A 15280-nucleotide genomic window follows, 5' to 3' on the forward strand; every position below is an offset into this window, starting at 1 on the left:
TGACAACCCCCGCCCAAACTGGTAACACCAAGTTAGACCATTTATTACTAACTCTGCTGGCAATGTTTTCATAAACTTACAGTATGTGTAACAGAGGAAAGAGACAACATACAATTATAAGAATAGATGCTCCAGCATTGTCAATACATTGAGAATGCAGGTAGTTACTATAACAGGCTATCCTTCATATAAGGCCATCCTTCATATAAGATAGAGCCAGGGACTATCCATAGTATTCAGTATATTGGGCAGACTAGATGGGCCAAATGGTTCTTATCTGCCGACACATTCTATGTTTCTATGTAACAGACATGAGGAGCGGTGACAGCTGCTCTTTAAAGGGGTTTTCCTTGACCTAAACATGGATGACCTTGTGGCCTGTGATGTCCAGTCCATCGTGGAGCAATACCAGGCAGAGTCACTCTACAACGTATGGTACTGTGCTCCGTATAGTATGAAGAGGCTGCAGAGCTCGGACAGGCACTGCGACCTCTCCAAACAGCCAATCATTGGGGAAGACAGGGGTCCAAATCCCAAAATCGGAGGTCATCAATCTCCAGGAACAACCCCTCTAATGAGTGCTGCACGTCTTTGGGGCATGCAATCGGCAGTGAATGCAGAAGCTCCCACTGGGTCCTCTCCATTCACAAGTCTCACAGATGCGCCATGTTAATGGAGACATAAGAGCGCAGGTCATGACGTCAGTAGAACAATTCAAAGCGTCTTCCCGCTTACTGACCTCATCAAAAATTTCCAGGTAAAAAGAATCCACCCCTGGCGGGATGGTGCACTGGATCACTTTGTTCCATCGAGGATTTTTGGCTCCATTATGAGCCGTGGGAGTCTCATATACTGCATATCCCAAACGTATCCGGCAGTAAGGATCCATTCGGGTCATGCCATAATTCTTGGCTAGCTTGGCCTGGAAAGAAAATGGGAACAGATTAACCAAGAGCAAAATATTTGCATAGATCACCACCAAGTGAATACTGTCATGAAGCTGGATTCATCGACCACACAGTTTTTTTTGTGTGTTTTTTTTTCTTTTTGCTTCAACAATTTTCACAGTTCTCACCAACTAAACACCTACTATTAAGTATGAAAGGGGCCTACGGCAGGCATGATGTTCCTGTAGTGAGCCAGCAGGTAGGGACTGTTCACATATAAATTGTAGGCTCTGTCACAGATTCTGCAGTTTGACAAAAAAATTGGGTCCGTCAGGAGCTGCTGGAGTAAACCCTCTAGGGCAGGGGTGCACAACCCGTGGCCCCCAGAGCCAAGGTTTGCGGCCCCCGTCCTCCTGGACAGAAACACAGATGGTGTGATCAGCTGCGTTTCTGCTCCGAGCACCACAGAGCATTACAGCTCCTGCTCCCGCACTGTAGCAGGACTGGTCCTCCGCTGTCAGTGACAGCACGACACCCGGGGAGAGGGCAGAAGCAGTGTATCAGCGCTTCTGCCTTCTCCTCGGATAGGCGAGCGCTGTGCAGGGTGGACCCGGCTTGGGGGCAGAGGAGCGCAGAGCTGCAGGGTCAGGAGACACTGATCAGCTCCGCCTTGTACAATGCCCCCACAGCATGCTGGTTTAGCCTGTAACTGGGGCTACTTTGGATGTCCCAGTTTTTTTTTTTTTTCAGTTATACGGTTCACCCTATGGGATACATATTTTAATAGTGATAGCTTTTTTTAGAAAGCAGCGGTGCCAAAGATCATTTATATTTATTTTTATCTTTACTTTGAGGAAAAAGGGGTGATTTTAATATTTAAAAAAGCCCTCCTTATTTAAAAGCCCTCCTAGGGGATCTGAACATGCGATCCTTAGACTGCTTTTCCTATAGACTGCTGTGAATTAGCATTTGCAGTCTAAGGGCTCATGCGCACAAGCGTGGGTGCCCCATGCCTGTATTGCGAACAGCAAACATCCCATTGACGTGACTGGGTCCACAATCCGTAAGAGCGGAGGCACGGATCAAAAGGCCACAGAAGCACTACAAAGTGCTTCCAAAAGGGTTTTGGTCTGTGACTCTGCACCGCAAAAAAATATTTTTGCAGTGTGGAAGGTATCTTGCGGATCGCAGACCCATTGAAGTGAATGGGCCCACATCTGCAAACTGCCTGCACTTGGCTGGTACCTGTGCATTGTGGACCACTATTTGTGGCGCAGTACTCTTGGGGAAAACCACCTCAGATGCCGTGGTTACAAAAGACCATGGCATCTGAGGATTAAAGGGGTTCTCCGGGAATTAGGAAAATGAAAATAAATTTTATATTACTTTATTATAAAATTTATTCCCAAATTCTTTTCAGTAATTATAATGGCTTGTTTAGTCTCTAGATAAATCATTAGGAGAAGTAAAATGGCCGCCGTCCTATTAATGCACACAAAACCGGTCCTAATAACACAGCAGGACAAGTTACTCCAGAGCAGCGAGCTAAAGAGCTGCCTCAGCCTCCTCTCTGCTCTGCTTGTCAGGGATTAAGTTTCTAAATACAGATAAGATCTTCAGCTGAATCTCTGTAGGAATGGAGTTCATGAGGAGACATGAAGTACAAAGATAAGGGTGAGGTGTGGCTAATGAGCAGCAGCACTTGTATGCAGTCTCCATTACCACAGTCTGTCCTCTGTATACTTCATGTCTCCTCATGAACTCCATTACTACAGAGATTCAGCTGAAGATCTTATCTGTATTCAGGATCATAATCCCTGACAAGTAGAGCAGAGAGGAGGCTGAGGCAGCTCTTTAGCAAAGTGTTATGAAGTAACTTGTCCTCCTGTGTGATTAGGACAGATTTTGTGTGTACTAATAGGACGGCGGCCATTTTATTTCTCCTAATGATTGCTCCCCAGACAAAATGAGCCATTATGACTACTGAAACGTATTTGGGAATAGATTTCTTAATTCCCGGAGAACCCGTCTAATGTCTGCGATCGGTATTATGGTCAATCCGTGTACAGGGAGAAGCAGCAGCGGCAGTCACCATTTTCTGACCCCCCATAAACTTTTTTTAAAGTTATGTCTACTGAGCTGTATAGGGGCTCATTTTGTGTGGGACAATCTGTACTTTTTATTGATACCATTTTGGGGTGTGTGTGACTAACACATTTTATTTAAAAAGAATTTGGGTAAGAGAAGCAATGAAAAAACGGCAAATTGGCCATTTTGACCCTTTTTTCCATTACGCCATATTGGAAAATATTTTTATATTTGAATATGTTAATATTTTTTGTTATTTAGGTATATATTTTTGTATTATACGGAAAGGGGGTTGATTTAAACTTTAATATATTTTTAACTTTTTTTTTTGTAATGATTTTAAAACTCATATCTAAGCCTATAAAATCTGTTTTTTAAAGTGTAACTGCCATTACACTACCAAAAATGAAATTCCTAACATATGTGATGCTGAAGGGAAGATATTCATGAAGCTGCATTTTTCAGCTAATTTCACCTTTCTGATGTCTGTATTCAGCCCCTAGCAACCATATTTCTCTGTGCCTGCATTTCAGCTTCTTCCTAAAATGGCATCTGCTGCACTTCCTGTGGCGATGTTTGCCCTTTCTTGAGGCCGTCCTGTATTTCCCTCACTTCCCATAAGCCCTTGCTCTCCTCACATGCACTAGCACAAGCATCATATTTTTGCAGCCAGGTGCCCCTTAGATCCTATTTTTGCAGCCAGGTGCCCCCTATACTTTAGTAACACAGCCAAATACTCACCTAGTTCCTCCTAGCAAGCTCCAACACAGCTCTCCCCTCCAGCAGCGCGATCTACACTTACACATCGCGCTGCTGTGAATATAGAACAAGCGGTGCCGATTCCCTCCAGCAGCGCAATGTGTATAATGCATTTTCACTTAGGGTAGGTTATTAATATGCCATACCTCTTTAAAATAAGACATAGGAGTAGGCATCACAGACGCCTTGCAGGCATGAGGGCTGGGAGGAGGAGCCAGTGTCCTACAACACTGTGAAGGCGCATCCAGGGCTGAGCTCCTCCTCCCAGAGCTGATCCGCCTCTTGTTTTGAAGATAGAGGACGGACTGCACATGGCAACGCACTGAAGGGAGGGCTGCACATGGTAAAGTGGCACACATTTGTGGGAGTTTTTATCATGTAAAACAGAAAATGATTAAATTTTAAAACACAAAAATGCACATATACTGTAGGGTACACTATACCATTACAGTATAAAAAAAAATGAAACGGCAGTTACACTAATTTTTCATCATGTATTTTTAAAATTACTTCATTACTGTGAATTGTAATATTTTTTTTTAATTGGCCTGCCATCTGGTGGCCAAAATAAGAATTGCAGCATGAATGCAGTGAGCCTCGTCAGCGAGACTCACAACATTAAAAGCAACTACTGACAGCCCCATTGCCCGCAGGGGGTGTCGGTAGGAAGCCAGAGCTTAGGTGAGGCATCTAAAGCCTTTAATTACCGCGATTGGCTAATTACCGTGACCGGCAATAATGCCAATGACGCCCGCTGCATGTGCGAGCGGGCGCCATGTTTGCCTATCGCTCCAGCGCCGTACATGTACTGGTAGCAAACTGATTAAAACAGCAAAAACCCAGAACAGAATCATACATATATACATATCCACACACGTATGAATTGTATAGATCACATTGTGGGAAAAGCAGTAACCTTTTATTGAATGCTGGGAATGTAAGATTGCTATCATTACGTTGATATCTCTGTGTAGTTTTTTGACTGGAGGACTGATGAGAGGAGATGAGACCTGAGGTGCTGTTGTCACTATGGCATCACAAGTAGGCAGAGAGGTCATGTGACCGCTCCTCTGAAGACGCTTGTTGTGAGGCCCCTTGCAGACGAGCGTATGTCACGCTGCGAGTCCGCAGCGCAGCTCCCGTCCTGGCCTCCTAGCACTGCCGGGGTCACATAGCATTATACTGATTTAGGATGCTATGTAACCCTTACAGTTCTGGAATGTATTGGATAACACTGACAGCATTATGTCAGTGTTATCTAATACATTCCAGGACTGTAATGGTTACATTATAGCATCATAAATCAATATAATGCTATGTGACCCCGGCAGTGCTAGGAGGCCAGGACAGGAGCTGAGGATTCGCAGCATGACATACGCTCGTCTGCAAGGGGCCTGATGCATGCTGGGATTTTTACTGTCACTTTGCAGCTGCTCCGCCCACACAGCCTCTCATTAATGGGAGCATGCTATGCCGAATGCAAAATAAAAATTATATATACAAAGTATATCTGTCATGATGGCTTTAGTTATTGTCTGTGGCACCTTATTGTTTTTTATACTGATGGTGGCCAACCCCTTTAAGCCAGTTTCTGGTGTAATATATAGTAAATGCAGTGAGCAGTGTGAAGACCCTCCCCATTTCACTTTTCTAAAGTGGCGAGAAGCTCATAAAAAGGTCCAAATTATGGTGCACCATAAGTTGTGTCTTTTTTACGCTACAATAAGAAGAGGCACAAAACTTTTAGTAAGTATCCCCCACTGTCTTTTGAGGGTGTGTGATGCAGCGGAGGGGGGGTTGCTGGTATCAGGAGGGCATCTGCCCTAGAACCAGCTGTTACCAACAGCTCCGATTTTTAAGCGTGGGCTCCTGCTTCAAGCTTGGAAAGGAGGAAGCTCTAACGCTTTGATTGCCACAGTCCATACCGCGGCATGATCAAAGTGGACTCCCTCCGATGACAGAGTCACTGGGTTTTCCAGGGACCCGATCAGAGACTGGGTGAGCCATCTGCAGTCAGCCCTGCGACCCTACAATGGAACCCAGAGATGTCCTTCTGTAGGGTACATCAGCGGCCTGTCTCATAGTGACAGAGTATAATGCGTTGGCATACAGGAGTAAGCCGAAACATTATAAGCTGGGAAAAAAAAAATAAGATAGTAATTCCATAATGGGATTTAAAAGAAAAATGTTATAAATTAATAAATTACAGTGTCATTTATAGGAGTGGTGTTTTCTTTTTCTGTTGCCTTTCTCAGTTTTTTATGCTCTTCACGTTTCACTCTAAATAACCTGATAAATGAACAACTCTTCTGGTTATTTCCATCATGTGGATACCTAATATGGGTATTTTTTTATTATTTTTTTATTTCGAGGGTTTATAAACCCCCTCCTCCCCAAATGCCCGGGTCCCTCATATAGATTATACTTACCCCGCTCCCCACCACGGGTGACTCTAGGGAGGCTTGTCCCCGTCGCGGCCTGCTATTGGCTGCTCCCTCCCGTCGCCGGGGAGATGCAGCGGCGGCCAAATGGGGATCAGAAATGCCGGGGGTGCCGGGGTCAGTATAACCTATATGAGGGGCCAGGGCATTTGGGGAGGAGGGGGTTTATAAACCCTCGAAATAAAAAAATACCCATATTAGGTATCCACATGATGGAAATAACCAGAAGAGTTGTTCATTTATCAGGTTATTTAGGCTGCTTTCACACTAGCGTTCGGTATTCCGTTCGTGAGCTCCGTTTGAAGGAGCTCACGAGCGGACCCGAACGCAGCCGTCCACCCCTGATGCAGTCTGAATGGAGGCGGATCCGCTCAGACTGCATCAGTCTGGTGGCGTTCAGCCTCCGCTCCGCTCGCCTCCGCACGGACAGGCGGACAGCTGAACGCTGCTTGCAGCGTTCGGGTGTCCGCCTGGCCGTGCGGAGGCGTGCGGATCCGTCCAGACTTACAATGTAAGTCAATGGGGACGGATCCGTTTGAAGATGCCACAATGTGGCTCAATCTTCAAGCGGATCCGTCCCCCATTGACTTTACATTGAAAGTCTGGACGGATCCGTCCCAGGCTATTTCCACACTTAGCTTTTTTTTGCTAAAATAATGCAGACGGATCCGTACTGAACGGAGCCTCCGTCTGCATTATTATGGGCGGATCCGTTCTGAACGGATCCGCCCGAACGCTAGTGTGAAAGTAGCCTTAGAGTGAAACGTGAAGAGCATAAAAAACTGAAAAAGGCAACAGAAAAAGAAAACACCACTCCTATAAATGACACTGTAATTTATCTGTACATTTGCTGGTCTTTTCAGAACTGGTCATTATTGAGTTAAACTGGATTATGTAGAGCACCCAAGCTAAAATCCTTGACTTGATGGGTTTTACCTGCACCACGGTGATGCTCAGTCTGCCCATGGTACCCATGGCTCCGCTGTACTGCAGCTGCTGCGCAGCCTGGGCGTCCAGCTGGATCTGCTGCTGTTGCTGGGTGGGAGTGATGCGCAGAAAGTCTTGGGGCAGTTCACCGATGAACACCTATGGACGGAGGCACGAGAACAAGCAGGTTAATCACACATCGCTGATAACTTGGTTTTCTTTTGCGGGGAATCCAACATGTGATCTAAACCTCCAGAGATAACCCCTTTCAGAATGTGGCCCCCAGGGTGATCCAGCGATTGTCCTCGCTGCACTGCCAGCAAACAACTCATTTTGCCAGTGGAAGCCGCGTCCAGCCAGTCATTCCTCCTGCAGGCTATGTAATATTATATGGTGGCCCATGCTTATATATGTACAGAGCAGCCCTTTAACCCCGGTCCCGCTTGTACCCCCCCCCAAAAACCAGAACAGAGAACCTTCAATGACCTGCAGTACAGAGCTGCAGATTCGGTCTGTATAGGTGTCTATCAGAATGGCTGCCATGCAGTATTTAGCAGGTTCAAGCTTTCTCCTGCAGCTGTAGGACGCCTTCCACGTCCCATAAGGCTCCTGGAGTTGTGACACCATGCTGTTGGTCCCACCACGCCTTTCATCAACTGCGTCAGAAGGTGCTTTAGTGCTCTGAGCAGTAGGTGAATCACTGCCGCTTTCCTTCACCTGAAAAAGGATGGAGAATGACGCCATCCCTGACTAATACCGCGCTCATTCCTTTCACTACGGTGGGGGGGGGGGGGGGATGTGCATCTTTTTGAGGTGTGGAAATGTAAATACTAGCAATAAATGAATGGGGTTGTCCGATCCCCAGATCAATTTTACTTATGGTTCCAAAAGCGCTTGCATATTCCCTGGTTCCCTTCTTCAGTGCCGTCCTCGCTGCTTACGGTGCCCTATGAACCAGAAGCACGCAGTCCGGTCTACCGCTGCAACCATTCACTGGCCTCAGCGGTCATCTGCGACAGGGGACTGGACCCTTGGCATTGGAACAGACCACCGGTAAATAGGCAAGTGTTCTTTTTAGTTTTAGTTTTTTTTACACAAGTGCTTTCACAACTAAAATTGCTTGTTGGTCGGACAAAATCTTTTACAGGGACAAAAGATAGATCAGTCACTAGCAATTGTTGCTACAACACAGATAGATACACACAAGGATAACTGGATGGATGGTCAAAAAGACCCGATCATTGTCTAACTTGGTGCCATCATTATGGTCGCTACCATAGCAGATCCAAAAAAGGGGAAGCAAGACTTTATCCCACTATGCAGGCGGTAATAACGCAAGTAAAAGGGAAGCACATAGGGAAGAGGTGACCAAGTCTTCACAAGGGTCAGATCGGCACCGGACCAGACCCTGGTGTCAGCAATCAGACCAAGATTTAGATACCTTCCAAAAGCAGTAATACCAAGGAATGACCTATACCCAAACTTACCACCAGATGTCACTCTTTCCCTGCAGAAGCAGACACCGCCACAGCAATGGTTACGTGTATATGGCGATTCTGTCTGCGACCGAAGAACGCAGCATAGAGGTCTGCCACAGAAATGCAGCGCAACTCGCACATTTACTGCGACCATAACACTTCATCATTCACATTGCAGCTAACGCGCGACGACCCTATTCATTCCTATGACAGCCCTACTACACTGCGATACTTGAGTAAGACGAGTGTCAATCGCCGCGTAGACGTACCCTAATAGATAAGCATATGGAAACGTTAGGTATACGGAATCACCACCAGAAATAGTGGAGGGGGATTTACTAATAGGGGAAGTCTGTGTTGCTATATGTTTCATAATTTTTTTTACACATTTTGAGCATCTTTAGGTCTAACAATTCTGAGTGCAGTTGTTACCCCACTATCTACACCGCTCCTTTGCAGAGTAAAAATGCGACAATTTTTATGAGTTGCACTTAATAAATCTGGCATTAAAAGGAAAAGGGTCACCAAAAATCTTGTTACCTGCCATTTACAAAGCATTAAGAAAATTGCTTTACGGCAGCCCCTTCCATGGACACAATGGTCAGGAGGGGAGCTCAGTGACTTCTATGGGAGAGATTTGCTCTGTGCCCTGTGCAGAGGTCGTTGTACAAGGAAAGAATAGATGAGCTCTAACAATCATCTATTGTGGATGGTGGATCTATGTCTTATCTATACACAGAGGTGATATCATTACAGGCAGGATAACAATGACAGATAAGCAGATAACTGCGGTAAAGTGATCTGTGCAGACCAAGTGGCGCCTATTTTTAGGCTCAGTGCATTTCTGATCAGTTGTACCAGTATTTTGATACCCAGGACCCACCGACGATCAGCTGAGACCATGGCCTTCTCGCAGCTAATCGGATCGGTCACGTGGCCTTGGAGCAACTCCGTCTCATTCAAGTGAATGGGCCTGGGCTGTAATACCAAGCACAACCACTATACAATGTATGTACAGTCTCCTAAAATAAGCTGATCAGCGGAGTTCCCAGGTGTCGGACCCTCACCGATCGGCTGCTGGTGACCTATCCTGAGGATAGGTCATCAGTATAAGGGTCCATTCACACGTCCGTAATTTGGGTCCACATTCGTTCTGCAATTTGTGGACCCATTTACTTTTAATGGGGCTAGAACGGATGCAAATCCACATTTACTGGATCCACATCCGCATTTTCGGGATCCGCATCCGTTTTTTCAGGATCCGTTTTTTTTGGGATCCGCTATTTCGTTCCTGAAAGAGATAGAAAATGTCCTATTCTTGTCTGCAATTGCGGACCAGAAAAGGCATTTTCTATTATAGTGTCTGATGTGAGGTCCGCAAATTGCGGATCGCACATTGCAGGTGTCAGTGTTTTGCGGATCCGCAAAACACTTACGGACGTGTGAATGTACCCTAAAAATAGTCGGAAAAAACCCTTCAAGCTTTTGAGCAACAGGTAGAATGGGACCAAAGTACAATAGGGAAAACTCAAAACTAGCCGCCATGATACAGACTGCAGGGACAGCAATCTGTTACAGACACACAGCTTTTCACAGAATCAGCAATAAAACTGCGGCTTCAGCAACATAAATGTAATTGCAGCTAATGAAATGGGAAGCGTTAGCTTTGATTATTGATTAAAACGTCCATATATTAAAAACGATAACCAGAGCGCGTTTAATACCAGGTCCCAGTACATAGCCGCTAAGCCAAGAAATATAATGTTCATCATCTTTAGACGAGATCATTATGGAGGAACCTGGCCCTGTCACATCAAGGAGATGGGGGGGGGGGGGGGGGGGGGGGAACTCGCAGAGGAAGCGGGAGGTGCAAGGGTGCACAGAGTGGCGTGGGTCTGGCCTCAGTGCACTTAATGGCTCGTTTGTATAACGCTTGAAAGTACTTTAATCGCCAGAAGACGCAACAAATCGCTAACTGAAAGGTGATCTATAAGATTAAGCTGGTTTTCCAACTGTCCTGTGGATATAGGTCATCAGTATCTGATCAGTGGGGGTCCAACACCTGGGATCCCGCCGATCAGCTGTGGATAGGTCATCAGTATCTGATCTGTGGGTGTACGACAGCTAGGACCCCCACTAATCACCTGTGGATAGGTCATCAGTATATGATTGGTGGGGGTCCGACACCTGGGACTCCAGACGATCAGCTGTGTGAGAAGGCACCGGCGACCTCAGTATCGCCACGGCCTTCTCTCTGCTTACCAAGCACAGCGCCGTACATTGTATAGTTCAGTGGAAAAAAGGAATATCCCACTACGCAAAAACCACCCAGTAGTTGGATTGATGAGGGTTCTTTTAATTAAGCAAGCGGTACAACGCGTTTCGGGGCTGTACCCCTTCTTCAGGTACAATTGACTTGCATACACAAAAAGTAAAATTACATACATTTAAATACAATGTAAAAAACCGCCAAAAACAAAGGGGGGCGGGTCAGTGGGCGGTGCTGGGTGAGCTCTCAGAGCTCAGCAAAGAGGGGGCAAAATTGTTAGCTGACTTGCAAAATTGCCTTTAATCCGTCCTCTTTGAGTCCTTATGCTTAAGAACGTACATTGTATAGTGGCTGTGCTTGGTATTGCAGCTCTGCCCCGTTCACTTCGATGGGGCTGAGCTGCGCCTAGGTGATGTGACCAATGAAAGGGACCTCACATGGCCTAGAAAAAGCTGGAAAAGGCCTGCGAGCGCCGGTGCCTTCTCAAAGAGCTGGTCAGTGGGGGTCCTGGGGGTCAGCAGTATAAAAAACACTTGGAAAACTCCTTTAATTAAACATACAGTAATTAAATCCTGGATATACCTGGGTTGTAATATTTGGTAAAAAAAAGTACAAATGGCGGTGGAAATGTGGCCAAAAACTGCGTTATGGCAGTTTATAACTTATTCATTATAAACGCTTGCTTACTGTCCATGAGAGCACAGTTTCTTCTGGAAACTACCAATAAGTAAGCAAGCTCTGCTCGCAGGACCCTGGGGTTTTCAATGTGGCCTGCCACGTCAAAGGGTCCTTGCAAAAAGACAACCTCTGTCTCAGGAGTGGACCTCACTCTATGATCCAAAATGCAGAGCAGCACCGTACGAGACCACATATAAAGTGGATCTGCCACCACACGACGCTGTTCTGTTTAGGGTCCATTCACCCCACTATTTCTCGGTCCGCAGTTTTGCAGAACGGGTGCGGACTCATTCATTTAAAAAACAGTGTGCATCCGTAGTTCTGTTCCGTGGGCCCGGAAAAAAGACAGAGCAGGTCCTATTCCTGTTCACAATTGCAGACAAGAATAAGCATTTGTATCATGGGGCCGGCCGTGTGCGTTCCACCATCTGACCAGATATTTTTGTGATGCCCTCAAAGTCACTTGCGACTTTTCTTCACATTAATGCCACAATTTCAGCGACCGCCATGTCCCTACAGAGCTCTTGTCTGAGGGTCTATTCACATTCTAATTTTATTATTGCGGCAGACGTTCTGGAATTTTTGATGTCAAGGAACCTGATGGGTTTGTCAGGGTCCCTCAGAATGAGAATCCAGAATAATTTGTCATGGTTCCATTATGACTGTAAACCATGAGGCAAGAGTGAACAGAGCCTTACACAGATCCCCCCCAGAGTTCAGTGACAAAAGGACGCCATCTTTGTTTCTGCTTTGGATTGGTGAGGAATACCGAGCATGCTGCAGTTGTGGGTATGCTCAGTATTCTTCAGAGCACCCGCCAGTAGTAGGATTGCGTATTATGGCTAAACATATTATCGACTTCCTCAATAACCTGGTACAAAGGTCTTGGTGTATTAGTGCGGTTCAGACCTCACACGTCTGGTTATCTCCTTTTATACAGCAGTTACTATTACACCATGTGAGCGGCTCGTAGGACACGACAGTCTCACATCATAACCGCCTATTGCTATCCTCTCTACAAGTGTCACAGAAATGACAAACTCACAGGATGGCAGGAGGTCACGGCCGGATGACCACCAATGATTGGACAGTCTGTGGACATGACAAGAGGTTACAGGAATCAAATTTAACCAATTTGCATGTAGGGTGGAAAAAGGTTCAGGCTGCTGCAAGAGGATGCGTAAAGCTGGCCAAATCTAGGCAGAGTCCACTGAGTTTGGTGCTTTTGGCCACAGTCTAATGCGTATGGGGGCTGATGTCAGGAGCAGATAAGGATCAGGGCATGTAGGATTTCAACTGCCTGATTCTTTTATATGTTAAAGTGCCTTGCAGATTGGAGACCCACAGTCCGATCTATAGGCATGTGCAAGCCGTACATTAGATGGTCCTCAGCCTCTGGTGGGCTCTGTTCACGGTGTAGTTTCTGCGCCAGTGTACTGAAGCTCAGCACCCATTCAGTTGAACAGAAGCTGAACTCCAGGCCCACGGCACGGTGGACAGAGCCTTCTGCGGTTGCTGGATGTCGGACCACCGATCTGATATAGCCGTACTTCTTCTCAGGATAGGACATCATCAATATCCAAGTACAACAAAACCCGTTTACGCTTCGCATACATTATTTTCCCCAGAACAATGGGGAATGTTGAAATCCACCAGTGAGATTTTTCTCCTCTCCGACCTCTGCGAAGAGTCAGGAGGCCCCATACACATTAGATGGTTGGTCGATCCCACCAAAACAACGGGTTCAACCTACATTCATCTAACGTGTATGGCCACCAGGTTTATGGAGATAAACAATTTTGTTGGAAATGGCAGATAATCACACAAAGGCTATCACACACACATGAGATTGTCAGGGTGATACAAATTTCGAGGAATCCATTATCAGTGACGTGACCTTCCGTCACGTCACTAGGTTGGGTGATGTCTGGGGGACACATCACTTGCTGCGGCCAGTCATGGGCTCCAGAGGGACACGTTACATCCGTCAAAACGGAAGTCTATGAGCGTGGAACCAAAGGAGCTGGAACTCAGTGGCGCGGAGCAGGAGAGTGATGGGGGTGGGGCAGAAAGGCCCCCAAAGCTGGACAACCCCTTTAACCATAAAGCAGATTATTCCAAATGTACAGGATAGGTGATAAGTGTTTGATTCGGCCCAACCGCTGGGGCCCCATGGCACTGCTGACAATAGAAGAGTACAGCATTCAGTCATCTTTGGCAGTCCCATACACGCTGCATGCTCAACCGCTCCATGGAAACAAAAAAATGTGGGAACCCGGCTCCAGCTATCTGCGGTGAACCCAGCATTCAGACCCCCACGATCACACACACACATCGATCCCCAGTCAGTCAATCTTGGTACAACCCTTTTAAAAAGGACATAGACACAAGACCGATATCAGACGGACAAGCCATCATTTGTACACGAGGCCCCTATAAAACATTGCACAATATGTACAAACTGTGAACACCCCTTGGGGCAGAACGATGAGTGATGGCCAAGTAATAGAACACAATGTCTTGCAGGTGGGAGCCATTTTTTACAAATATAAAAAGAGGGCCTCCAATATTCCCCATTTCTGAGCCAAAGGGGGCGGCAAGGATCAAGGACTGGGGTCAACCATTGCTAAAACTACAGGATTGGGACAACGCTGGGGACAGATATCTAGGGGTGAAGTGGCAGATATTTCATATAAAGTAGTATAATACAACATAACAAATCCCAAATCCCTGCCAATAGCCTCCTTACCATGAATGGCCTTCTCTACTTCTCCACCTTCTGCAGAACCTGGCGAGATATTGGAGGATGAGAGAAGCGACGGGTCACCCTAATGTCCTCACTGCAACGTATTGCCTTCTGCCTACAAAGCTGAGTTTTCAGCCCTGCAGTCACAGAACAGGCTCAGGAATGCGGAGCTGCCATCTGTCTCTGAGGTGTGGACGCAGGGCTTGTATCAACCGTTTGCAATGGTTATTAAGGCGAAAACTATGCCAAGAAGAGGTTTTTCAAGTATACAAAAGACATACAAAGTAATGTGAGTAAGGCACTCAGTCTCGGCTGAAGAGAGGTCACTGCTGTTACACAACTGGGCGATTACGAAGAGTCTAGGCTTTTTTTTTTTTTTTAAGAGAACCTGTCACTAGGGGGCGACAGAGTAACCTGAAGTAGCATGGGACATTTTAGGGTAAAAACACACAAAAGGGGCTGGTTTTTGCAGCTGCATTGCTGCCATGGTTGTCAGGTATTCCACTGCTTTCAACCCGTACATTGCAAAGGTTGAAAGCTGCAGGTAAAACCTGCAGCATAAGGCCTCATGCACACCGCCGTATGCGTTTAGTGATCCGCAAACCACTGACACCGGCCGTGTGCATGCTACCATTTTCTTTTCCCCTTCTGTAGAAATGTCCTATCCTTTTCCGCAAAACGGAGAATAATAGGACATGGTCTATTTTCTTGTTTTGTGGGCCGGCAGAACAGACACTGTGTGCAGTCCACATTTTTTTGTGGCCCCACTGAAATGACGCGGTCCACATCCGATCTGCAAAGAATGAGGAACGAATGCAAAAGAAATTTACAGGTGACTGCATGGAGCCTGCAGACTGAAAACCCGAGTAGTGTTGAGCGAACTTGTGTTTTAAGTTCGGCGTCTAAAGTTCGGGTTATCGAAGAATCGCGTTATGGATTCTAAATTCCGTTATGGTCCGTGGTAGCGGAATCCATAACCCGAACTTTAGATGCCGAACTTAAAACAC

General features: G+C 46.2%; 1 protein-coding gene across 2 annotated transcripts in view; it reads right to left on the reverse strand.

Annotated features, from left to right (window-relative positions):
• LOC122920265 (toll interacting protein) overlaps positions 1 to 15280 on the reverse strand; it is a 63560-nt gene that overhangs the window by 21686 nt on the left and 26594 nt on the right. The window contains exons 1-3 of one of the 2 annotated variants that reach the window (XM_044269643.1): positions 14277 to 14428; positions 7112 to 7261; positions 740 to 922 (exon numbers count right to left, since the gene is read on the reverse strand). In XM_044269643.1, coding sequence (XP_044125578.1) covers positions 740 to 922; positions 7112 to 7261; positions 14277 to 14279 — 336 coding nt within the window. In that variant the 5' untranslated portion in view covers positions 14280 to 14428. Of the gene's footprint in view, positions 1 to 739; positions 923 to 7111; positions 7262 to 14276; positions 14429 to 15280 lie in introns of those variants that run through there. The other variant, XM_044269642.1, reaches the window with a different exon arrangement.

This window comes from Bufo gargarizans, chromosome 10 (genome assembly GCF_014858855.1).
Source record: "Bufo gargarizans isolate SCDJY-AF-19 chromosome 10, ASM1485885v1, whole genome shotgun sequence".
Taxonomy (NCBI): domain Eukaryota; kingdom Metazoa; phylum Chordata; class Amphibia; order Anura; family Bufonidae; genus Bufo; species Bufo gargarizans.